The 21,729-nt window shown below is 50.5% G+C and overlaps 1 protein-coding gene and 1 long non-coding RNA gene across 3 annotated transcripts in view; one reads left to right on the top strand and one right to left on the bottom strand.

Annotated features, from left to right (window-relative positions):
* The first annotated feature begins 9,807 nt into the window (after positions 1-9,807).
* On the top strand, positions 9,808-14,237 carry LOC142828093 (uncharacterized). Of its 2 annotated transcripts, XR_012903067.2 has the most exons (3): positions 9,809-11,016; positions 12,509-12,670; positions 13,934-14,237. It is a non-coding gene; the product is annotated as an uncharacterized LOC142828093 (long non-coding RNA). The 2 variants fall into 2 exon arrangements; XR_012903066.2 differs by lacking the exon at positions 12,509-12,670 and having other exon boundaries at positions 9,808-11,016.
* PAX1 (paired box 1) overlaps positions 14,185-21,729 on the bottom strand; it is an 11,648-nt gene continuing 4,103 nt past the window's right edge. The window contains exons 3-5 of the mRNA XM_075925799.2: positions 21,617-21,729; positions 20,752-20,959; positions 14,185-14,876 (exon numbers count right to left, since the gene is read on the bottom strand). The exon at positions 21,617-21,729 is cut by the window's right edge and continues 27 nt beyond it. Coding sequence (XP_075781914.1) covers positions 14,785-14,876; positions 20,752-20,959; positions 21,617-21,729 — 413 coding nt within the window. The 3' untranslated portion in view covers positions 14,185-14,784. The remainder of the gene's footprint in view (positions 14,877-20,751; positions 20,960-21,616) is intronic.

Below are 21,729 nucleotides of genomic sequence, written 5' to 3'. Positions count from 1 at the left end.
GTGGCTTTAAGACATGTTAACATGTCGGTCAATGAGGAGCTTAGGGTTAGAACAACGGGATTCCTTCCACATGGGGAAGGGGGTAAAGACGGTCCAGAAAGCTCCTCTCTTCAGCCATCAATCATGTCTTCCGCCCTGTTTTCATTCCTGCTTCTCCCCTGTGAAGGATCTGTGCTATGAACGAAAGCCGGGAAGGATTGATCCAGACTTTCGGAGGTTTATAAGACACAGATTTTTCCATCTCTGCTACAAGCCGGCACCAGGAACTTTGCAATTGGCAGCAACAAGCCCCACTCGCCAGCCACGTGGTTCTGCGAGCCGCGCAGGCGCAGATCGCGCAGCGCTGGCTGTGCTGGCTTGTAATCTACTTGTCACAGGCGAGTAGATTACATGATTTGTCAAGCCCTGGCAATTGGCACACGTAATTTGATTCCTTTAACAATTTCATTCTCATCCTTTCCTTCTTTCATACAATCTTAGAACACTAAAACTGGAAGGGACCTTGAGAGATCATCAAGTCCGGTCCCCTGCCCTCCCGGCAGGACCAAGCACCATCTAGATCATCCCTGAAAGATGTCTGTCTACCCTGCTCTTAAATATCTCCAGTGATGGAGATTCCACAACTCCCCTAGGCAATTTATTCCAGTGTTTCACCACCCAGGCAGTTAGGAAGTTTTTCCTAATGTCCAAACTAAACCTCCCTTGCTGCAATTTAAGCCCATTGCTTCTTGTCTTATAAGAGGCCAAGGAGAACAAATTTTCTTCCTCCTCTTTATAACACCCTTTTAGATACCTGAAAACCACTCTCATATCCCCTCTCAGTCTTCTCCTTTCCAAACTAAACAAGCCCCGTTCTTTCAGTCTTTCCCTATCGCTCATGTTTTCTAGCCCTTTACTCGTTTTTGTTCTTTGCTTTTTTATTAATAAACCTTTGGATTTCAGAGTCTAAAGGATCAGCACAGCAGGCTCTTTTGGGTAAAGATCTGAGGTCTACATTGATCTGGGGACGTGGCTGGTCCTTTGGGATCGGAAGACCCTGTTTGGATGTGGTGAGATGGTTTTTGTAACCTCTCTTCTGTGTCAGGAGCGGCGCTGGTGGTGGCACAGAAAAGCTAGTGTGTCCAAGGGGAGTGGTTGTGTGACTTCTTGCTGACCAGGGCGGGGAACAGAAAAGCACTCGGTGATTGTCTTGGTTCCATATAGTGGAGGAGATTGGAGAACGTGCAGCAGGGGAACGTGCAGCACCCATAGCTGGGCAGGGCACAGCCAGGCAGCAGCTCCTGACTCCAACGCCCTGCCTTGTCTGGGGGGTGGGGCAGGGATTCGCCGTGGGGCAAGCACCGTCCTCCAGGCACAGCAATGGTGCCCACAGGACACTTTCCTTCCCTGACCCCTTTCTGTCCCCTCCAGTCTTGGGCAGTACGTAGCCCTATCGGTTAGCAATTTGCCAGATTTGACCCTCTCAGCGATGCACCCGAGAAATCTCCTATACTAGGTAACCTACTTTCTTTGACGGATTAACCTAAAATCTTTGAGGGAATATCATCCCCCACATGGGATCCTCCAAAGGGCCCACTTGAACATCCCCAGTCCAGCTATAGGACGGGTAAGGACTCATTTAAACCGGGAGGTAGCTCTACCAATCTCAAAGCTTGTCGATAAATTGTCCCAATCACAAGGAGTTTAAGACACGTTGTAAAAATTCTCCCCTTCTTCTTGTTTTTTTAAACAGACAAGGCGTTCAGCCAACGTCTCCTCCGTAGGCCTTCGTCGGGCACCGGGCCAGACGGCTTCTTGTTGACTCTAACACGGAGAAGGCTCAAACGCATAAATGATTCCAGCCTGAGTCAGCAAGTCACTTCCACTCAATACATCGCTGCCGGAATTGTCATTGCAGAGGATCGCAGGGAAGACGGACGCCGGCGCTCGGCAAACGCCGCGGCCTATTGCTTCGATGGTGCCTCCTCCTCCCCCACACCCCCGTGCTGGCCAGCAGCCCCCCCCTAAATCCAGATCTGCACGTTTCAGAAGCTCCTGCGCCACCAGCGAAGGCAGTGCAGTGCCGGTTCCCACTCAGGACCTGCAAGCGGTAGGATGTGGCCCAGTCACACCCAGGCTGTTACCGACGTGTTGCTTTGCTTTGCATGGGAGCCAGGGGAAAACAAAGGCAAGAGAAAGCCACTGCCTTCTGGCTAATAATAACACCGAGCGGCAGCCACATCAGCGCCAGCGGGAGAGGGGATCGTGGGCTCCCGTGCGTGGCCGGCAGAGACTCTCTCTACATCCTGTCAGCGGCTGCCGTGTCCGTTTTAGGCACTAGCCCACAGAGGTGCCCCTATGTGAGTTGGGAAGCAGACATCCCTGCTTAAAAATACCCCTGCATGGCAGCAGGGGGCGTGCAGAGAGACCCATGCTACCTCCAGCGTATCATAGGCAGGGGAAGGCATTGCCTCCCCACCCCGCCAGCCTGGCCCCGCCCAGGCTCCGCCCCCGGAATGCCTGCTATAGGCGTATGGGGGGCGGAGTATTCATGGAGTCGTAGAACATTAGAACTGGACGGGACCGCGAGAGGTCATCGAGTCCTGTCCCCTGCCCTCCCGGCAGGACCCAGCCCTGTCTAGATCATCCCCGATAGACATTTATCTAACCTGCTCTTCAATAGCTCCAGTGAGGGAGATTCCGCAACCTCCCTAGGCAACCACCACCTCCCTGTGGCTGCCCCTCCTCCCTCCCTGGGCTCCTGGGTGCCCAAATGTGCACTGCCCATCTGCCCCATGCTCCAGGGCCGGGGAGGCTAGGGCCCGCGCCCCCACCTTCCTGTGGTGCTGCGGCCACGTGCTGCTCCAACTCCCTGTGGTGCTGTGGAGGGCGGCGGCTTGGCTCCTGGGGGGCGGGGCCTGGGCAGAAAGGGTGGGTCTGGGGGCGGGGCTAGGGCCTGGCCTCCCCCAGCCCTACCTTCACCCTGCACCTATATGATGGGCCGGCTGAAATACCAGGCCCCGGGGGAGCCCAGGTGATGGCTCAGGCGACCCAGGGAGGTTGGGAGGGGTTGCGTTCAAGTGGGGAAGTGGAACTGCCCCCCGTGTTAGCCCCCTGGCTGTGCTGCTCTTTCAGGCCTGCTCGCGCACGCTCCCCGGGGCTGTGCGGGCATCCCCCAGGGCTGGCGTCGCAGGACCCTTCCCTGGGAGGGTGCCCCCTGCTGGGCTCAGGCGGGCTCCCGCCTGTAATCGATGGGACAATGCAGAGTAAGGGCAGGAGGGAGAATCTGGCCCCCTCCAGGGACCAGTGTGGAGCCCATGACCGGGCGCAGGGGAACGTGCAGCACCCATAGCTGGGCAGGGCACAGCCAGGCAGCGGCTCCTGACTCCAACGCCCTGCCTTGTCTGGGGGGTGGGGCAGGGATTCGCCGTGGGGCAAGCACCGTCCTCCAGGCACAGCAATGGTGCCCACAGGACACTTTCCTTCCCTGACCCCTTTCTGTCCCCAATACCCCCTTCCGCACTGTCTAGTGGTGATGCCCCTAGGATAAACACGGAGTCCCCCCCATGCCACCAGGAGTAGGGAAGGTCTCCGGCCCCCCAGGTTTGCCAGTGGGACAGGTCACTGCCGTCCGCTGTAATTTCCCCTTCTGGTTCTGCCCTGGAGCACAGGGAGAGCAAGGGAAGAGACCGACGGAGGCCGTAGGACGTCAGTCTGGGTACACATGGCTGGTCAGCCTGCCCCCAGCTGCTTTCGCCAGGCGGTTCCTTTGGTCAGAACGGAGCCGTCTTGTGTCTTCACCCAGCTCCTCCTCTGATCTGTCTCGCTCCCTCCCCTTGATCGCCAGGCGCCCCCCTACACACACACTCCTCAGCCTCAGTCTCCCTCCCCGGGTTCCTTGTCCAATCGCAATCCTCCACCGCCCCTCCCAGCTCCTTCTCCCAGTCTCTTTGCCCAACCAGTCCTGGTTACCCCTCCACCCACACGCACACTCTGGTTTCTCATCAGGTCTGTGTCCCCACCTATCTCACCTCCTGCCCCCCACCGGGTTTTAGTCCCCATCTCCTGGATCAGTCTGTTCCAGGTGTCTACTGCACTTCAACTCCCATTCTAGGTGTCCTCCTCCACGCCCATCCTACGAGCCTCAAGTCAGCTCCCCCCAGACCCTCCAGCCCAATCCAACCCTCCCCCACCCATGCAGGTCCAGCTCTGGGTGATCAAAGCAGGCAGCTTCCTCCTAGCCACTGCCTAGAGCCGACAGGATTGGTGCTGAGTTCTGATGCCGACACACAGCCCCGCCCACAGCCGCTCGGAGATGCACCTGCTGGGCACATCCAGGGGCTGGAACATGGTCAGTCCGGAGCGCGAGCGAGTTAGGGGTTAAATCTACGACGTCTCTACTGAGCATGTGCAAACTGGGCGTGTTCAAAGACTTAGACGGTGGCCACAGGTGGTCTGATTTTTGGGGGCAGGGGTGTATGTGCAAAAGGCTCTTCTAGTGTATCGAGACCACCCCCCACGAACAAATTTCCAGCCCCTGCTTGGCTAGAGCTTTTCCGCACAGCTACACCACGTCTTTTGGCCAAGCGGCCTTCCGGGAAATGTCTGAACCAGATTGTCTGAAATGTCCCAAAATATCTGAGCCCGAGCCAGGGAATTTTCCCCATGGAAAATTCCCGCCAGAGCAGCCGACGTTTGGCACCGGGAGGAGCGACTGAAAACAAGGGCTCAGGTTGGAAAGTGTCAGGCAACCTCAAGATTGGACTAGCCCGGCGTTGAAGGTGCCCAGGCAGTTCCGCGTGGCACGTATTCCAGGGGGCGTGGCTTTGAGAATGGGATGTAGGCGGCTGATGCTCTCCTATTGGTGGCTTTCCAGCTGAGATTGGAGTCCTTTACCCAATGGCAGGGCTTGCAGGCAGCCTGGGTCTGGCACTGTCGCTGGTGCATCAACAAGTCCACAAGATGTGTTCCCTGGTGGAGCTGGGCTGAGTTTGCCCTGGCGCTAAGTCACTGTTTAGACAACGGACAAGACGAATCTTGAGCACCGAGGACAAGTTCTCAGGGGAGCCCGCGGCCTCAGAACAGCTCGGGTGAGCACTGGGCAGCTTCCTGGGGGCACAGGGATGATCTCCTGGCTTCAGAGACTATTCCAGTCCCATGCCTATCCCTGGTTAGCGGCTCACACGTCCCCACGCCTGGGCAGAAGGCTCAAGCGACAGGTCTGGTTTCAGCCACCCCCCCTGCTCCCTGAACACAGTCATTAGAATTGTGGAATCCTAGGGCAGCCCCCTACCCAAAGCAGGACCAACCCCAACTCAATCAACCCAGCCAGGGATATGTCAAGGTGAGACTTAAAAACCTCCAGGGATGGAGATTCCACTCCCTCCCTAGGGAACCCAGCCCAGGGCTTCCCACCCTCCTAGGGAAATAGTTTTTCCTAATATCCAACTTAGCCCTCCCCCACTGCAACTTAAGACCATTGCTCCTTGTTCCGCCATCTGCCCCCACTGAGAACAGCCTCTCTCCATCCTCTTTGGAACCTCCCTTCAAGAAGTTGAAGGCTGCTATCAAATCCGCCCTCACCCCCTCGCTCTTCTCTTCTGCAGACTAAGCCCTACAAAATAGGCCTCCATGCAATTAATTGCTCTAAGAGGGTGACCTTGTGTGTGTGTGTGTGTGAGTGTGTGTGTGAACATGTTGAGCCCAGCACAAGTGGTGCTTAATAATGACCAGTCAAATTGCTAATTATCTAATCGCACAAATACCGTTTTGTGGTTAAAAATATAGCCACGGTGGTTTTCATTATTAATTGTAAAAATGTTACACTAATATGAATCAAGAGACTATGCAATCAGAAGGCCATCTCAGAAAGCAGCAGGTATGAAAGAGTTGAAGGTAAGGGATAAAACATGTCAATGGTCTCATGAGCATTCGTGGTCATTTGAAGAAGTGGGCTGTGCTCACGAAAGCTCATGATCCCATCTACATGTTTTGTTAGTCTATAAAGTGCTACCAGACCATTTGTTGTTTTTAAAGTTTATCCCGTACAGACTAATTCAGCTACCCGCTGAAGCTTTTGAAGGTAACGGTAACCCTTCAACCTACACTGGGATGCAGTTGATTGAAGCCACACACACACACGCACACACACACACACACACACACACAAAGTTGAGTAACAAAACAACAAATCTGATTGTTTAAAGGGACGGCCTTGGTATTTCTACCAAAACTTGGAGAGAGGAGAGACATGCCTACCATGATCCCAGGAGTTCTCCAACTTCCATTTTCTGATATTCTGACTCATGCAGTGTCTCTGTATTGGTTTGGGTTGGAAGGGCACCAGCTAGCACAGATTTTCGAGCTAATCAATACTGAGATGGGATGCACCCAAAGAAAAAGCAAATTCCTGTGTCAGGTAGATTTCCATGAGCAGTGAAGGTGGGTGGGCATATTTTGGGGCATGATGTCTATAGTCCACCCCCCCAGGGAATGTGTAGATTGAGAGTTCTTTGCAATTCACACTACGTTGCTGTTACTAACTGGGACAACAGGGGCTCTGTCGGGTGCCAAAAATAACCTTTACGAGGCCATGGATGCTAACTGATGATGGGTTTGGAAGGTGTTCTTGGGAACCGTCAGTTAAATTTCTACCATCGGGCCGAGCAGGGGATTGGATTGCAGTCCACTTCACCCTTCTCTGCATACTGAGGAGCCATTCCGGCCTAGTGAACTTTTTCTCTGGGTTTGTGGAAAGTTCTATTCAAGAGTAAATATTAGCCTTTGGGAAGGACCCAATTTCATGAAGCATCAGGTATTTGTAAAAAAAAGTATTTTGGAGGATGATACCTGGATGCTCCTACAAGGGTTACACCAGAGTACACACCTGAAATGACACATACCTGTATAATCTATCTATCTCTCTAGCCATCTATCCCCATACACTCTATCTATCTATCTATCTATCTATCTATCTATCTATCCCCATACACTCTATCTATCTATCTATCCCAATACACTCTGTCTATCTCTCTTGCCATCTATCCCCATACACTCTATCTATCTATCTATCTATCTATCTATCTATCTATCTATCTATCTATCTATCTATCTATCCCCATACACTCTATCTGTCTATCTATCTATCCCCATACACTCTATCTATCTATCTATCTATCTATCTATCTATCTATCTATCTATCTGTCTATCTATCTATCCCCATACACTCTATCTATCTATCTATCCCAATACACTCTGTCTATCTCTCTTGCCATCTATCCCCATACACTCTATCTATCTATCTATCTATCTATCTATCTATCTATCTATCTATCTATCTATCTATCTATCTATCTATCTATCGATCCCAATACACTCTATCTCTCTAGCCATCTATCCCCATACACTCCATCTATCTATCTATCTATCTATCTATCTGTCTGTCTGTCTGTCTGTCTGTCTGTCTGTCTCTTTTTTTCCACTGCAACTCATCTGATGAAGTGGTTTTTACCCATGAAAGCTCGATACTATATATTTTTGTTAGTATATAAGGAGCCACAGGACTACTCATTTTTAAAGTTACAGACTGCCCCCTGAGACTGTCAATCTCTCTGCCAACCTGTCTTAAGTATTCCTCTAACCCCCCGTAGCTTCAGCTCCCCAGGTAGACAAAGGGGAAATTACCTCTTCTCCACCTCAGAGGGGTGTTGTGATGATTATAGCTCATTAAAGCCGACGGGATCCTGGTGCAACCTACATTTCAATCGTTTTGTGACTGCCTGTTGACAGTTTTTTCCTTTGGCTTCCTCCTTTGAGTTTTGTTTAGAATTTCGGATGTAAAGGGTTATGTAAATAACATGCAGCCGTTTGCTAATAATTATTTCTGCAATTAGAGTGACCAAAAAAGCTCCCGCCTGCCTTATCTCTGGAAATGTCTCTTTCGTGCGCCTTCGAAAGGCTTTCTCATTGGGGGTACCAGACTCCCAAGAGCAGTAGATTTCCAAGAAGGTGGTAAAATAATTCAGCTTTTCTTTGAAAACAAAATGTCACTGTGACGAGCCTCATTCGTCAGCTACACTCGCCCCTGCGAAGCCGGCCCGGAGCTCTTTGAATTCAATGGGAATTGCATGCACATATCTGAGGGCAACACTTTGCCCAGCATATTTATTTTTTCTGCATTTTAGGGAAGCTGGCGTAGGGCTTGAAGGCCTCCTGCCCTCACGTCCCAATTCAGCAAGGTACTTAAGCATGTCCATAACGCAAAATGCACCTGCTCTTGTGTCTTGCCAACGTTCCCTGGGATTTGGGATGTGCTGGGAGAACAGGACCCAGCCAAGAAAGTTGTATTTATTGACTTAGCTCTTTGCTCACTGGAACAGACGGGTGAGGCATCTCCGGACCCACACGAATGGCAAAGGGGCAGGCAGGGTTCACAACGCTTGTGCTATGATCCTGGGTCTCCCGAGAGTTGGGTTTTCCTTAATGCCCTGGATGCCATGGGCATACATGCAAATCTCAGCATGGGGAAGAGAAAAAAAGATGTTTCTAGCCTTCATGGCTTCAGAGAGAGGCTCAAACCGGGACCCACAGGGTGCAGAAAGCAGGAGCCAATCAAAACAGGGGTTGTTATTTTTTTAAAATCTCATGGCAGGGTGATCATTCCATCTTTCTCTGGCCCACAGGAGCACCGGTACCATCCAGTGCAGGAGAGACGGTCATCCGAATAATTACTCAGGCCACAGAATCATTCACCCATTCCTGGCAAGCAAAGTCTGGCTTCTTGCCACTTACAGCATAGGTGCTGGAACTCGGGGGGGGGGGGGGGGGGGGGGGTTGGGGGTTGGGGGGAGGCTGCTGCTCCCCCTGACGTGAAGAAGTGTCCATCATATCCCGGGGTTGCAGTTTGACGGAATGGCTTTCAGCACCTCCACTCTCCACGTTGTTCCAGTGCAGGGCTGAAGAATAAAATCACCCTTTGAACGAACTGCAGCTACCCAGGTGACATGATGGAAGCTCGTGAATTGCAGCCCGATTTTTATGAAGGGGTGTGGGTGAATGTAGTAGTAACCTGTTAAGACTTGCCTTTGAAGAAACTGGTTGGCTGGTTTGGTTTTTTTTTTTGTAACTTTATTTTACATATTGTCACTGAAACCCCATTTTGAACTGTTCATACACTGGAACTAAAGTGACTCCAGATTGTAACTGAAATCCCACTTCACACTTTGTACTGCCTAAATTCTGCTTAAAGTCAGGCCATGCCTACGTTACACGGAAGATCACCACTGCTGTGATCGATCTTTTGGAGTTCGATTTAGCGGGTCTAGTTGAGACTCACTAAATCGAACTCAGAAGGCGTCTCCGGCAGTGGCCACAATTCCTGCTTCTGTGAGGAGTAAGGGAAGCCAATGGGAGTGTTTGCTTCCGTCAGCCTCCTGTTGCAGGGACGGTGGGGAAATGTGAAACAAGATATGTGGACTCCAGCTACATAATTTACATAGCAGGCATTGCGTATCTTCATGTGACATTCCCTATGAGTGTAGACCTGGCCTTAGGTGTGTGTCTATGGAATCCTATTTAAAGTGTGAATGTTGGTGTGTGTAGCGGGATCAGTCCCTGAAGCCAGTCTCTCTGGGTGACCAGATGGGAGCACCAAAACCATTGTCCTTGATGGCCAAAGAACAAAGCAGACGAGCCCTGCAAAAGAACCTCCCCAAGAAAGAGACAAAAGCCCCATCAAGGAAAGAAGACCAGAGTCCCATCTGCCGTTTTGTGATGACTCATGGTCATACAATGCCCTGGGGCAGTAGGAGAGGAGAATATCTCTGGACTGAAACATAGAAAAAGGTGTGTGCAAAACTATGGAACTGGGCCTTTCAGGTCTACAATCATACTCCAGGAGCATCGGTGGGTACCAACACGCTCTGGCTTCCCTCCTCGTGTCCAGACCACCTGGCCCGTGGACTAACGTGAGCTATTGAGGCTGGCGATTGTATCCCATCTGTAGAACAGTGTGCATGTGTGGCGGACAATGTTAGTAGCTCAGAACGGAAAATGAATTCTGCCTTCCCCATACACGCGGCACTTTGCCTTATCCCCCAGAAAAGATTCTGCTGGTTCTATTTCTATAAGTCCAACGCCAGCGCTCTGGACTAACCGGCTGGGTCACCCATGGTTTCTGAAGCTGAATGTGAAGATGGTGTACACACGGGATCCACCCAGCCGCCTGCCTTGTCCAGGGCTCAGGCAGAATCCACCCAGCCGCCTGCCTTCTCCAGGGCTCAGACAGAATCCACCCAGCCGCCTGCCTTCTCCAGGGCTCAGGCAGAATCCACCCAGCCACCTGCCTTCTCCAGGGCTCAGGCAGAATCCACCCAGCCGCCTGCCTTCTCCAGGGCTCAAGCTGCTGGGAACACACCAGGCATGTCCTCACCTCCAGTCCTTCCATGGGCACCTAGCGGGCTTCTGATGCCAGAGTAAGCCTGTGACTAGACGCCTGCCCCGCACTGGCTAAAGAAGGGTTAAAACCGAGGGCTGGAGCTGAGGAGCCAGCGGCTGTGGCCGGTATGCGCCAATTAGGGCCCAGCTGAGGGCTGTATAAATAAAGGCTCCTGGAGGGATGGAGACAGAGAGACCTTGCTCTGGCTGGGGAGCAAGAGGGACCAGGTTGCCAGGGAAACCGAAGAAGACAAGGCCTCAGAATCCTAGGGCTGTAGTTAGAGCAGGGCTGGGGAAGGGCAAGCAGAGCTGGGGATGCTCTGGGCAGGCGAGCTCCCAGGCTGCAGGGCCGGAAGCAAGGCCTGAGGGTCCTAGGGCTGGGGGGAGGCAGCCAGAGCCGCGGAAGGCAGCCGGTCCCCACCCCCTTGCCAATGATGAGCGGCCATGTCAGACTGCAGTTTGCCCCGGCCACTGAGGCGAGGAGGGCACAGAGGGTTGGGAAAACCCCAGAGTGCAGAGACACGGGGAGCCACCAGCCAGCAGGGGCTGCTCCGGTACCAACAAGCTAATTCCCTGAGGGAGCAGCAGGAGGCGCCCTTGTGGTGAGTCACACCTGGCCTGAGAGCTGAACTGACTAAAAGGGGGTAAAACCCACCATGAGAGGCAAATGAAAGAAGGAAGGTCCCGCAAAGATCCCTCTCTGCCGTTTTCAATGGTAGGGGCAGCATTTGCTGGGTGGCCTGTTACAAGTCCCTTGTGAGCCTCTAAGGCCCACATAGGTCCAAGGGGATTGTGGGAAGGGCCAGGGGGACCATGATGGGGCAGCCAAGCTCACCTGTGAAGAAGCTAAGGCAGCCCGGGGCCAAGTGGAGAAGCAACACAGATCCCTTTCAGGCTCCCCTCCATCCGACCCAAGCACCACAATTTCTGTCCTCCTGGCCCTACCCCCTTGGAAAGTCCAGTGTGGGACCCTGAGATGGAGAAATGCTGCCGCCAAAGGCAGAGGCCTCCCTCTGTGTGGGGTGGCGGGCGAGCCATCTGCAGAGAGGCCATGTTTTTAGGCACCTGAGGATGCCCAACTCCCACCGGAGACAGGTGACCAGCCTGGTTCCCACCAGGCACCTTCCCGTAGCTCAAAGTCTGAAAATTGAGGCCCAGGTACTCCCGCCACCAAAAGCACCGTCGGAATTGGCTGGATCCCTTGTCCCGCTCCCCCTCTGGGTAGCTCCGGCGGAGTATCCGGAGCTGAACAGGGATAGACTATGCACTATCTTTCCCCTGGCAGGGAGCTGTCCCTTTATTTCATGCAGAAGGCAGGTCATTGGGGCAGCACGAGGAAACCTTCTTATTTCTATGACCACAGGTTGTGGGGTCCCATTGCACGAGGCCCTGGGCAACCATCCGTACCCTGAAGAGCTTACAACCTGAGTAGATAAGACAGAGACTGATTTGCTCAGTGCCACGCAGCGGTAGAGCCCAAAATAGACTCCAGGGGTATGTCTACACTGCACACTAAGCCCAGGGGTCTGACTCAGGTTTGAGCCCATTCCGGCCACACAGAATCCATCTGATTTGGGACAGCAAACACCTGACCCTGCTGGGGTGGTCCCACGGCACTGCAGGTCCCAGCCCTGTTGTTCTGCGATGCGGAAGCAGCTCGCGCCACAGGCCTGCGTCAGGAGGTCGGCATAATGTGGCAGGGTTGGCGTGGCTGGGAGACCAGGCCCAGCGGTTGCAGACCCAGGTTTACAGCGTAGTGTGGACACGCAAGCACGGGCCTGGAAGCAAATCCCAGATCCCAAGTGACCTGGATTGTCTATGAAGTGTGGGTCTCCTGACACTAGCGTGATCAGTTATAGAATAGTCCTGCTAGTCGGGGCTTTTTCTTATATAGGCATCGAATGCTCCCCCGCCTGTCTTGATTTTTCACACTTGCTGTCTGCCTCCGCCCCCCATTTGATACCCACTTCTTTCCCCTATATGCTCCCCACTGCATTGCTTTGATTTGATTTCTGCCTGCCCGGTACTTCTGTGCTCCAAGGCCTTTGATTGTCAGCCCCCCTTCACTCAGCACTGCGCGTATTTATTTTTCAGGCAGTGCTTTCGAGGCTCTTATCCAGCTTAGATAATGAGTTTTTAATTACGGGGATGAGAAGTGCCTGTCTGACATCACAGGCCACCGAAATGCAATCCATGTGGCTGCAGGAGAGACCCGATGTTTCCCTTCCCCAGGAAGAATCTCTTTAGCGTTATTTGGTGAGAAGCTTTGCTTGTACTCTTCTGCCTGAAAGAGGCTAATCTTGCTTCATTCCTGTTTTGAGGGAGTTCCTATCGTTCTATTCTGAATCGATTCCCTTTCTGCATGTTAGGTCACCCTTAAATCTATAGACGCTGCATAGAACCAATACTGGTCAATTTCAGGAGGTATGAGGGTCATTAAGCTAATACTGGTCAATTTCAGCAGGCTTGAGGATCATTAGGCTATATTTAACTAAATTCACGGGGCCAAATTCTTCTCTGATATAATTTCATTGCCTTCCACTTAGTCTCTTCTCCTTAAACTAGAGCAGCCTTTCCCAAATGGTGTTCCCCGGAACCCTGGGGTTCCGGGAAGTGAAAATAAGGGTTCCACGAGAAAATTCCATTACAATAACATTTTATGATTAAAAAAAAAAGTTAATATTATGTGATTTTTTTTAAAATATGTGCAATTAAACTAAATGTTGATCTCATGACCTTGTTTAGCATATGTTTATTATTATCTTTGCTTATTTGTGGTCTACTTTTTCAGCTCCGTATATTATGTTATTTGGAGTTCCGCGAAATTCTTTCGAGTTTAAAAGGGTTCCATGGCCAAATAAAATTGGGAAACACTGAACTAGAGTGTGTGTAGTGCAACACCTATCATGTAAACCTGGCAGAGTATTTTAAATACAGTTTGAACCTCTCTAGTCTGTCACCCTCAGGGCATGACTTCTTCCGAATGAGAGAATTTTCCTGCCTACGGGAGGTCAATATTGTCTAGCAGCATTACCAAGACTTCCACTGCTTCCTGGGCTCTGAGAAGACATTTAGGGGTAAATTAGAGCTAAATAACAACACAAAACACTTAGAACTAGGACTGGTGGCTATAAACAAAGTTTATGGGACTGTGGGAAACTTGGCCACACCCATGAAAAATGGACATCCATCTAACTCAAATCATTCCGGACGACAGATGTTTCTGGACCAGAGAGGTCTGGACTAGAGAGATTCAACCTGTACTCTTTCTTTTTGCTCCCTGTGCTTTATACTCCCATTCAAGGTCACTAAATGTCTCCCATATTATTTGTCATCTCCATTTGGGCCTCAGACTGTCCTTAGGGTTATGACATGTACTAGGGTCAAACCTAGTGGCTTCAAACACAGTTATGAACCCAGCGTGCTAGGTGCTGTACAAACACATAGTAATAAACTGCCTCCTGAAAGAGCTTGCCAACTAGACAACTCAGTGGAAATAGTATCATCCCTGTTTTACAGATGGGGAACGGAGACCCAGAGAGATTGAGAGACTTACTCATAGCCCCACACACTACTGGTGGCAGCGATGGGATATGCATGCAGGTCTTCTGTCCTGTGAACCATACAATCACTTTACAGTGAATGCAGAAATTGAGCACTTGGGTTCAAGTGGATTGGAGGAGAAAGACCCAACAAAAGGCCCTGGTCCGTAGCTATGCAGAGAGGAAACAAGAGAACCCAGGGAAGGCATCCCAAACAAGCACCATAGCTGTAGTCACTTTTTTATTAAGTGTTGTTATTATAAAAATATATCGTAAAATGATGTTGTGTGTTTGTCCATTTACACTTGTGGAGAGAGATGTTGTCCCCTGGCAGAAACCAGTTCAGAGCCCAGACTGTTGGGTTTCAGGCCTTGGGGACGCTGAATGAATCTCTCTCGAGTCAACGCACACCAGAGTAAAGTCTGTGGCTTTGTAAGCAATGGGCAATGGCAGCAGGGCTAGTGAAAAAGTCGGTGATTGCTAGATCCAGAGGTCTCTTGTGTGAAAGAAAGAAAGAAAAGACCGGGGCAGGGGGGAGGAAAGAAAATAATTGTCTCCATTCACCACCTGCCAACTTGACCGAGGAAATCGCTCACTCAAGGCACAGAGTCAATGAACGTCCAGATCTCTCTAACTTCCGCTTTTAAAAGTCGCTTTCTCTTTGTATTGCCCGGGCTTGTTTCACACCCAGCCTCTTCCTTTCCAAAGGTGTGTCTCCAAACGCGAGTGATGCTTTTAGGTTCCATTGCATTCCCAAAGTAACAGCTACGGGTGTCTGATCCAAAACTCTCTCCCTCTCTCTCTCTCACGGATGATTCACTGCAAATTCTAGGAAGATGAGGCTGGGATCGAAAGTCCATGTATGCTACTTAGGGTTTCTTGAGGTTTGCCGACAGGACTGGCAGGTTTTCTGTCCACAGCTGCAGCAAGGGAAAGAAAGAAAGAAAAGCAAGTCAGTTGGCATGTGACACCTAGCAAATTTGACACTCTGAGAGGGAGCTGTGTTAGTCTGTAACTTTAAAAACAACCAGTAGTCCTGTGGCACCTTAGAGACAGGCAGACAGACAGATGTGTATGAGGAGAAAGAAAGAAAGAAAGAAAGAAAGAAAGAAAGAAAGAAAGAAAGAAAGAAAGAAAGAAAGAAAGAAAGAATCATGAGCTTTTGTGGGCAAAAACCACTTCCCCACTGAACCACATCTGCAGAAGTGGGTTTTTCCCACAAAAGCTCCTGATACTATATATATTTTGTTAGTCTCTAAATTAAAAACTCCTTGTTTTTAAACGTGAGTTTCCCTGGGCTTGATCAAAGACGTTAACTGGATGTCGCATTATAACGCCAGCTTTCCCTGCATCGAACACCTCACTTACAAACTCTAAGCATGGGACTCTTCCAGCCCTCTGAATTAGCCTCATTAACATCGGTCCTACAATAGACAGGTACGGCCCCCTTCTTTTGCTGTTCTGAAATACCGGGTTTCTGCTGTCCCTCTGCCCCTCGCCCTCTGAGGACGTGGGTTGTGCCCACGAAAGCTCACGAGACTCGCTGTTCTGGGGTTTTCTCTCACAAGGGGCCACAGGGCTGCCTGCTGTTATGTTAAGTTGCAGACTCGCACGGTTGCGCCTTGGCATCACGTCTCTTGCGTTTGTTTCGCTCCTCGGCGCCCTTCTGCGAACCCTGCTTTTTGCTTTGCTTGTCTCTGGCAAGGAGGAATCGCCGGGTCAATTTCACCTTCACACGCGCGTTGAGCAGTAATCGCTGTTCCCCCTTTTTATGTTTTCATTTTTGTTTTTAATCCTCTAGCAAAACCCTGCAGGGCAGGGAGACATTTCCTGCCCTGAAACAGACACGTCTCCTCCCAAGCCCTTTACTAGAATGATATCTTCACTTGAAATCCAGCGTGGACCAGAGAGGCAGGGACCGGGCTAGCGACCGATCGCAGGTCCCCTCCTCCCTACCCCCCCCCCCCCCATTTTAAGCGATTGCTTCTTCTTTGTCGTTTATTTTAGAAGCAAGCGCGTTTTCCTTCCGCCCCCGCGGGAGGAAGAGCAAGCACGGGGCTGAAGGAGTGTGTGGGGGGGGTTGTCTGACAGCTCCCTTCCCGGATCAGACATTGGCCTTTCACCTGTCCGGCCTGCGGAGTTTCCCGCGGGCGCTGATTCCGCGGGCGGAGCGCTGACTCCGCGGTCAGAGCTGGGAGAATTCCCCCGACACGTGCTGGGTTTCCCCTCCTGAGGTGGCTGCTGGCTATAAAAGATTCCCCCCCACACACACACACACACCAGCTGCGGGGGTGTAGTGGGGTGAGCCCGGCCGCGGTCCCGACCCCGAGGTGAAAACCAGCAAGATCGGGCCCTTTGGGCCACGCCGGGATTGAGATACAGAACCGGCCGAGCCTAAGGGCAGCTGGAAAGACAGACCCCCCCCCCCCAATCTAGGCCATCGGTCCCAGCTCTAAATCAGAAAATAGCGCCCCCCCCCCCCGCTGCCCTGGCTTTACGAGCAGGATCGGGCCCGCCATCAACGCAGCTGGGCGTCGCGCGTAGTGTAGACGCCTAGGCCGAAAAGCGGGGGGGTCTTTAGACCAGTAGATTTTGCCCCAGTTGCTTATGCCCCTCTCCCCCCTCCTCTTGCCGATTTGCCTGGGCGGAGGAGAGGGGGCGCGCGTGGGGGGGGGGCGTTTGGAAGCCCCCTTCCCAGAATCTTGCGCCCACTAGTCCTTCTCCGCGGAAGATCCGCAGGGGCGCATTGGCCAATTCCGCGCATCGCTACTCCCCCCCCCCCTCCCAACGGTTCTGCTTCCAAAGGGTGAGTCCGCTTTTAACAGCCCCCGCCGGGATGCCAGCGGTGTATGTGGCACTTCCAGCGTCCCTGCGCTGGGAACAGAACCCAGGCCCAGGGAATTCGGGCCGGAGCGAAGGCGGAGGGGGCTGGACGCTGGACGAGGCCTTGCCTGGGGAATTCCTGCGGGGGAGGGGGGGTCAAACCACCCTTCTGCACGGCCTGTGGTGTTTGCAACAGGGTCGCTCCCTGCCGGGGCTTCCCAGCCACCCAGCTCCGGGGCGGGGGGTTAATTATGCTCAAGTAAAAGCCCGGACCAAATCCCATCAGGGTCACAGTTCCCACGGCGCCGAGCGCGCCCCGATGGATCCGTGTGAACAGTCCCATCCGGAGCCCTGTACCCGCGATCGCTGCGCGCGTTAACAGCAGGCTGGCTACGTGGGAACAGCCGCGCACACATGAACCGCGGGGTTGTGTTACGTCTCCAGGCAAATCACCCCGGCAAAGCAGCAGGGCCGGTGGGGGGGCATCGAAACGGGAGCCCCACTGTCTAGTCCGGACGTCTAGGAAACATACGGGATGCGCGCGCCGTTGGGAGTGGGTGTCGTTTGATGGACAGCAGTGAAGTGGGGGAAGGGTTGTGTGCCAGAGCCGGGGTGTGTCAGTAGGGACACAGCTCATGTGTGGTGCAGCGGCGTGACTTGGGACAGCCAGTACTTCGGTCGTAAAACAACCGACACGGGCTATAGCAAGCTCGGCTTCTAGTGAGGGTTTGGGCTCGCAGTTCGGAGGTGTCCAGAGAGCTCCGCATAGTTTTATTAAAATTGAAGGCCTCTATCTCTCTCCCTCTCTCACTGTATTTTGATAAACAATACATTTGATTGTAAAAGAGAGAGACAGATACACAGACAGACAGATGGGGTGGATGGAGATAGATAGATAGATAGATAGATAGATAGATAGATAGATAGATAGATAGATAGATAGATAGATAGATAGATAGATAAAGACAAACTAGAATGTGCATAGATACTTAAAGACAATTCATTTCTTTCTAGTCAATTTCTTTCTTTCTTTCTTGTCAATTTTTTCTTTCTGTCTGTCTTTCTAGACAATTTCTTTCTTTCTCTCTGGAAAATTTTTCTTTTTCTTTCTTTCTTTCTTTCTTTCTTTCTTTCTTTCTGTCTCTCTGTCTCTCTGTCTGTCTTTCTGGAAATTTTCTTTCTGGTCAATTTCTTTCTGGCTGGCTGTTTTTCTTTCTTTCTTTCTTTCTTTCTTTCTTTCTTTCTTTCTTTCTTTCTTTCTTTCTTTCTTTCTAGTCAATTTCTTTCTTTCTTGACGATTTTTTCTTTCTGTCTGTCTTGCTAGACAATTTCTTTCTTTCTATCTGGAAAATTTTTCTTTTTCTTTCTTTCTTTCTTTCTTTCTTTCTTTCTTTCTTTCTTTCTTTCTTTCTGTCTGGAAATTTTCTTTCTGGTCAATTTCTTTCTGGCTGGCTGTTTTTCTTTCTTTCTTTCTTTCTTTCTTTCTTTCTTTCTTTCACTGTTGTTATCAACAACCAGTCATTATTAGCGATAATAAGGAAGCTGCTAGTCTCAGAAGGTTACATTAGTTCAGCCAAAAAAAAGTTCAGGGTCGCATATGAAGACAGTAATACATAAACTAGCTGATAAGTAGAACATGAAGCGGGAATGCGAAAAAGACTGGAGACACGATAGTGTACGAGGCAAAAAAAGAGCAAAGAATAGAAGCAGAAGAGATGAGTTTGCATTTTTAAATGAAACCACATATCAAAGTTAAGCGTCCCAATATGGACCGGTGTGATTAATAGAAGGAAAAATGTTCAACATTAAAATATATACTACAATATAGAGACCTGTTCAAATCAGAAACATGTGATCGCTTATTATACTCCTATGGTATATTACTTTAAATACTCCCTCAGGAGGGAAATATCTAGTATAAGCGATTTATAATGTTAGTCATTTTCATTGAATGAGTGTGTCTTTCTTAGATCTGGATTATCCGCCAGCACATGTGCAAGATTTATGGTCAGAGGCATCCAGTACAAATACTTATTTAATATGGCTAAAACTATTATTACTAAAAACGAATGTCTCCAATGCTCACCCTCTGTCACTTCGCTGTATTTATTACAGTGCTGCAGAATATCACTCGGTCATTTCTTTTCTGTTTTATTGCCTACAATGCACCCTCTCGGCCCAGATCATTACTTGTGAGAAAGCCACCTTTGCCTTAAAGAATTAAAAGCGGAATGTTTGCCCCAGATCTGTCTGCTTCCTCCGAGATTTCCCTCCCACCTGATTGAACATTCCCCGGGAACAAAACGATTTCCACTTTGAATCTGTCTGTTTTTACTGGTAGCAAATATGAAAGCGGCTGGAAGCAAAGTTTGTACAGTCCCGTGCTAGCAGGGACTGTTTCGAGCTAGCACGTGAACTAGCAAGTAACTAGAAAGTACTCTAAAGGGCTCTCTTAGTTTGTGGAAGAGAATAGTCGACAATGTAAAAGTTTTATCTGACCTGTACTTTTACAAATTCTCTGTTACACACATGTGCGCGGAACACGTGGGTGTGAAACAAAAAGCGAGATGTTCTTTGTCTATGGTCTCTCCCACACACGAATTTTATCCATATACTTTTAAAGTTCCATATGTCAGGCAAGTTTATCGATGTTATGTATACACACGTGTGTGAAATACCATTCTCTGTGTGCCTGCGTATTTATATATACATAGACACTCAGGTAGGCTCTTTTATAGATCTACAGTGCCATATACAATTATATATGTGTAATACATAACAGACGAATTCTATTATAGGTATATAGTGAATATGTATAATATTGGGATATATGGAGCGTCTCACGTTGCTTAAAAATTACTCTATGAGTAGTTATATAACATTCGCCGAATTTTATATAGTTTTGCGGGTGTCAACATAAAAATTATACAGTTTTATAAATTGTATATACAATTCCGCGGATGTTATGTAACTATTCATAGAGCAATTTTGAATCAACATGAGACTCTCTATATATCACAATATGTGTCTGTCCATGAATCCATTTACTGACATTATTGCTATCAGGGGATAGATAGATAGATAGATAGATAGATAGATAGATAGATAGATAGATAGATAGATAGATAGATAGATTAGATTAGATTGACTCACTGTTAGATATATAAACAGAATATTTAGCTATCTCTATAAATAAAAATTCCTTCCATACATATCATACTCTGTAAAGATACACGGGCATTTTATGACCATAGAGCTCGCAGTGATATCTAAATTATATCTAGATAGATAGACTCACTGTTAGATATATAAACAGAATATTTATCTATCTCTATACATAAAAAGTCCCTCCATACATATCATCTTCTGTACAGATACACGCGCATTTTACGTCCATAGAGCTCGCAGTGATATCTAAATTATATCTAGATAGATAGACTCACTGTTAGATATATAAACAGAATATTTATCTATCTCTATACATAAAAAGTCCCTCCATACATATTATATTCTGTACAGATACACGCGCATTTTACGTCCATAGAGCTCGCAGTGATATCTAAATTATATCTAGATAGATAGACTCACTGTTAGATATATAAACAGAATATTTATCTATCTCCACACTTTAAAAAGTCCCTCCATACATATTATATTCTGTACAGATACACGCGCATTTTCTGTCCATAGTGCGCGCAGCGGAGCGGCCCCTGTTCACGGTTTTACGAAGAGCCGGGCCGGCACACCCGCAGACTACCCGGTTCCGGTTCTGCAGACAGTGGAGCTATCGGTACTAGGCGTGAAACAGCCGCTAACTAGCGGGATGTGGCCCTGGTCTCTGGGCCCGCGGGGCTGGCCTGGCTGCGCAGTAACTCCGCGCAGGGCCAGAGGCTGCGCGCTCTGCTCTTCCCCCTTGGGGAGCCCCCTCCCATCCGGCCTGGGGGGGCTCCCTCTGCCCGGCTCCCCGCTTACCTTCTCGGGCGGGGTGCTTGAAGGCCAACTCTCCCCCGTGCGCCGTCACTCCGGGCCCGTGGTGCGCCAGGGAGCTGCCCTGCGCCTGCCAGGGGTGGCCGGGAGTGAGGTAGCCCGCCCCGGGGCCGGCGTAGACTCCGTGCTGGTTGGAAGAGGGGTAGGCGCAGGCCGGCAGGAAGCCGCTGACGGCGGAGAGGCCCGGGGCTGGCTGCGGAGAGAAGCGGGAGACAATCAGGCGGGGATTGCAACCCCCCCGAGGCCGGCTCCGGCTCCCTGGTCCCCGGGGTAGGTTGCACATCTGCCTCCGTGTGCGGGAGAGCGCCCCGGGGTGGGCCGGGAACTCCCGAGTCCTGCTCCTGTTCAGCGCCTCCCTTTGTACAGAGCAGCAGGCGCGGAGACAGAAATCGGCCCCCTTTCAGCACCCTCCCGCCCGGCGCCGTCTGGAGTCGATTTCTCCCTGGCCCGGGGAGTGAGGAAGCTGAAATTGCAGCAACGAAACCTGCGTGAATCCCCGGCTGGGGCCGCGGCTCTAAGCGGGCCATCGAAATGGCTCCAGTCCTGGGTTGGAGGGGCCTTGGGTCTAACCCGGAACCTCCCTGTCAACACGCGTGTAAACAGATTCTGAGACCCGCTTCGGGGGGGTTCAATTAAATGGATTCCGTCAAGGCACTCGCTGTGGTGTGCTCTGGTTTATGCGAGCGAGCGCACACACAATCGGGTGTTCGATGCCCACGGGTATGTTCGCCACTTGGGTCGTTGACACGCAATTCGAATTCACCACCTTCCTTCAGATCCCCAAATCTCTCTCAGTCACGCACACAATATGTTCTCCCCCCACTGCAATCTCCAAGGGGGAAGATGTTACCTGCGGGTACTTAATGTCCGTCTCCATGGCAGCTTTATCGATCCCATTGACTCCCTGGGAAGGGAAGGCCGTTCTGTTCACACTGGGCCAATCTTCCATTTTCGGCGGGTAGG

This window comes from Pelodiscus sinensis, chromosome 3 (genome assembly GCF_052426305.1).
Source record: "Pelodiscus sinensis isolate ZL-2025 chromosome 3, ASM5242630v1, whole genome shotgun sequence".
Classification (NCBI taxonomy): domain Eukaryota; kingdom Metazoa; phylum Chordata; order Testudines; family Trionychidae; genus Pelodiscus; species Pelodiscus sinensis.
Note: the sequence above shows the minus strand (reverse complement) of the source record. Positions and strands in the feature narration are given on the sequence as shown.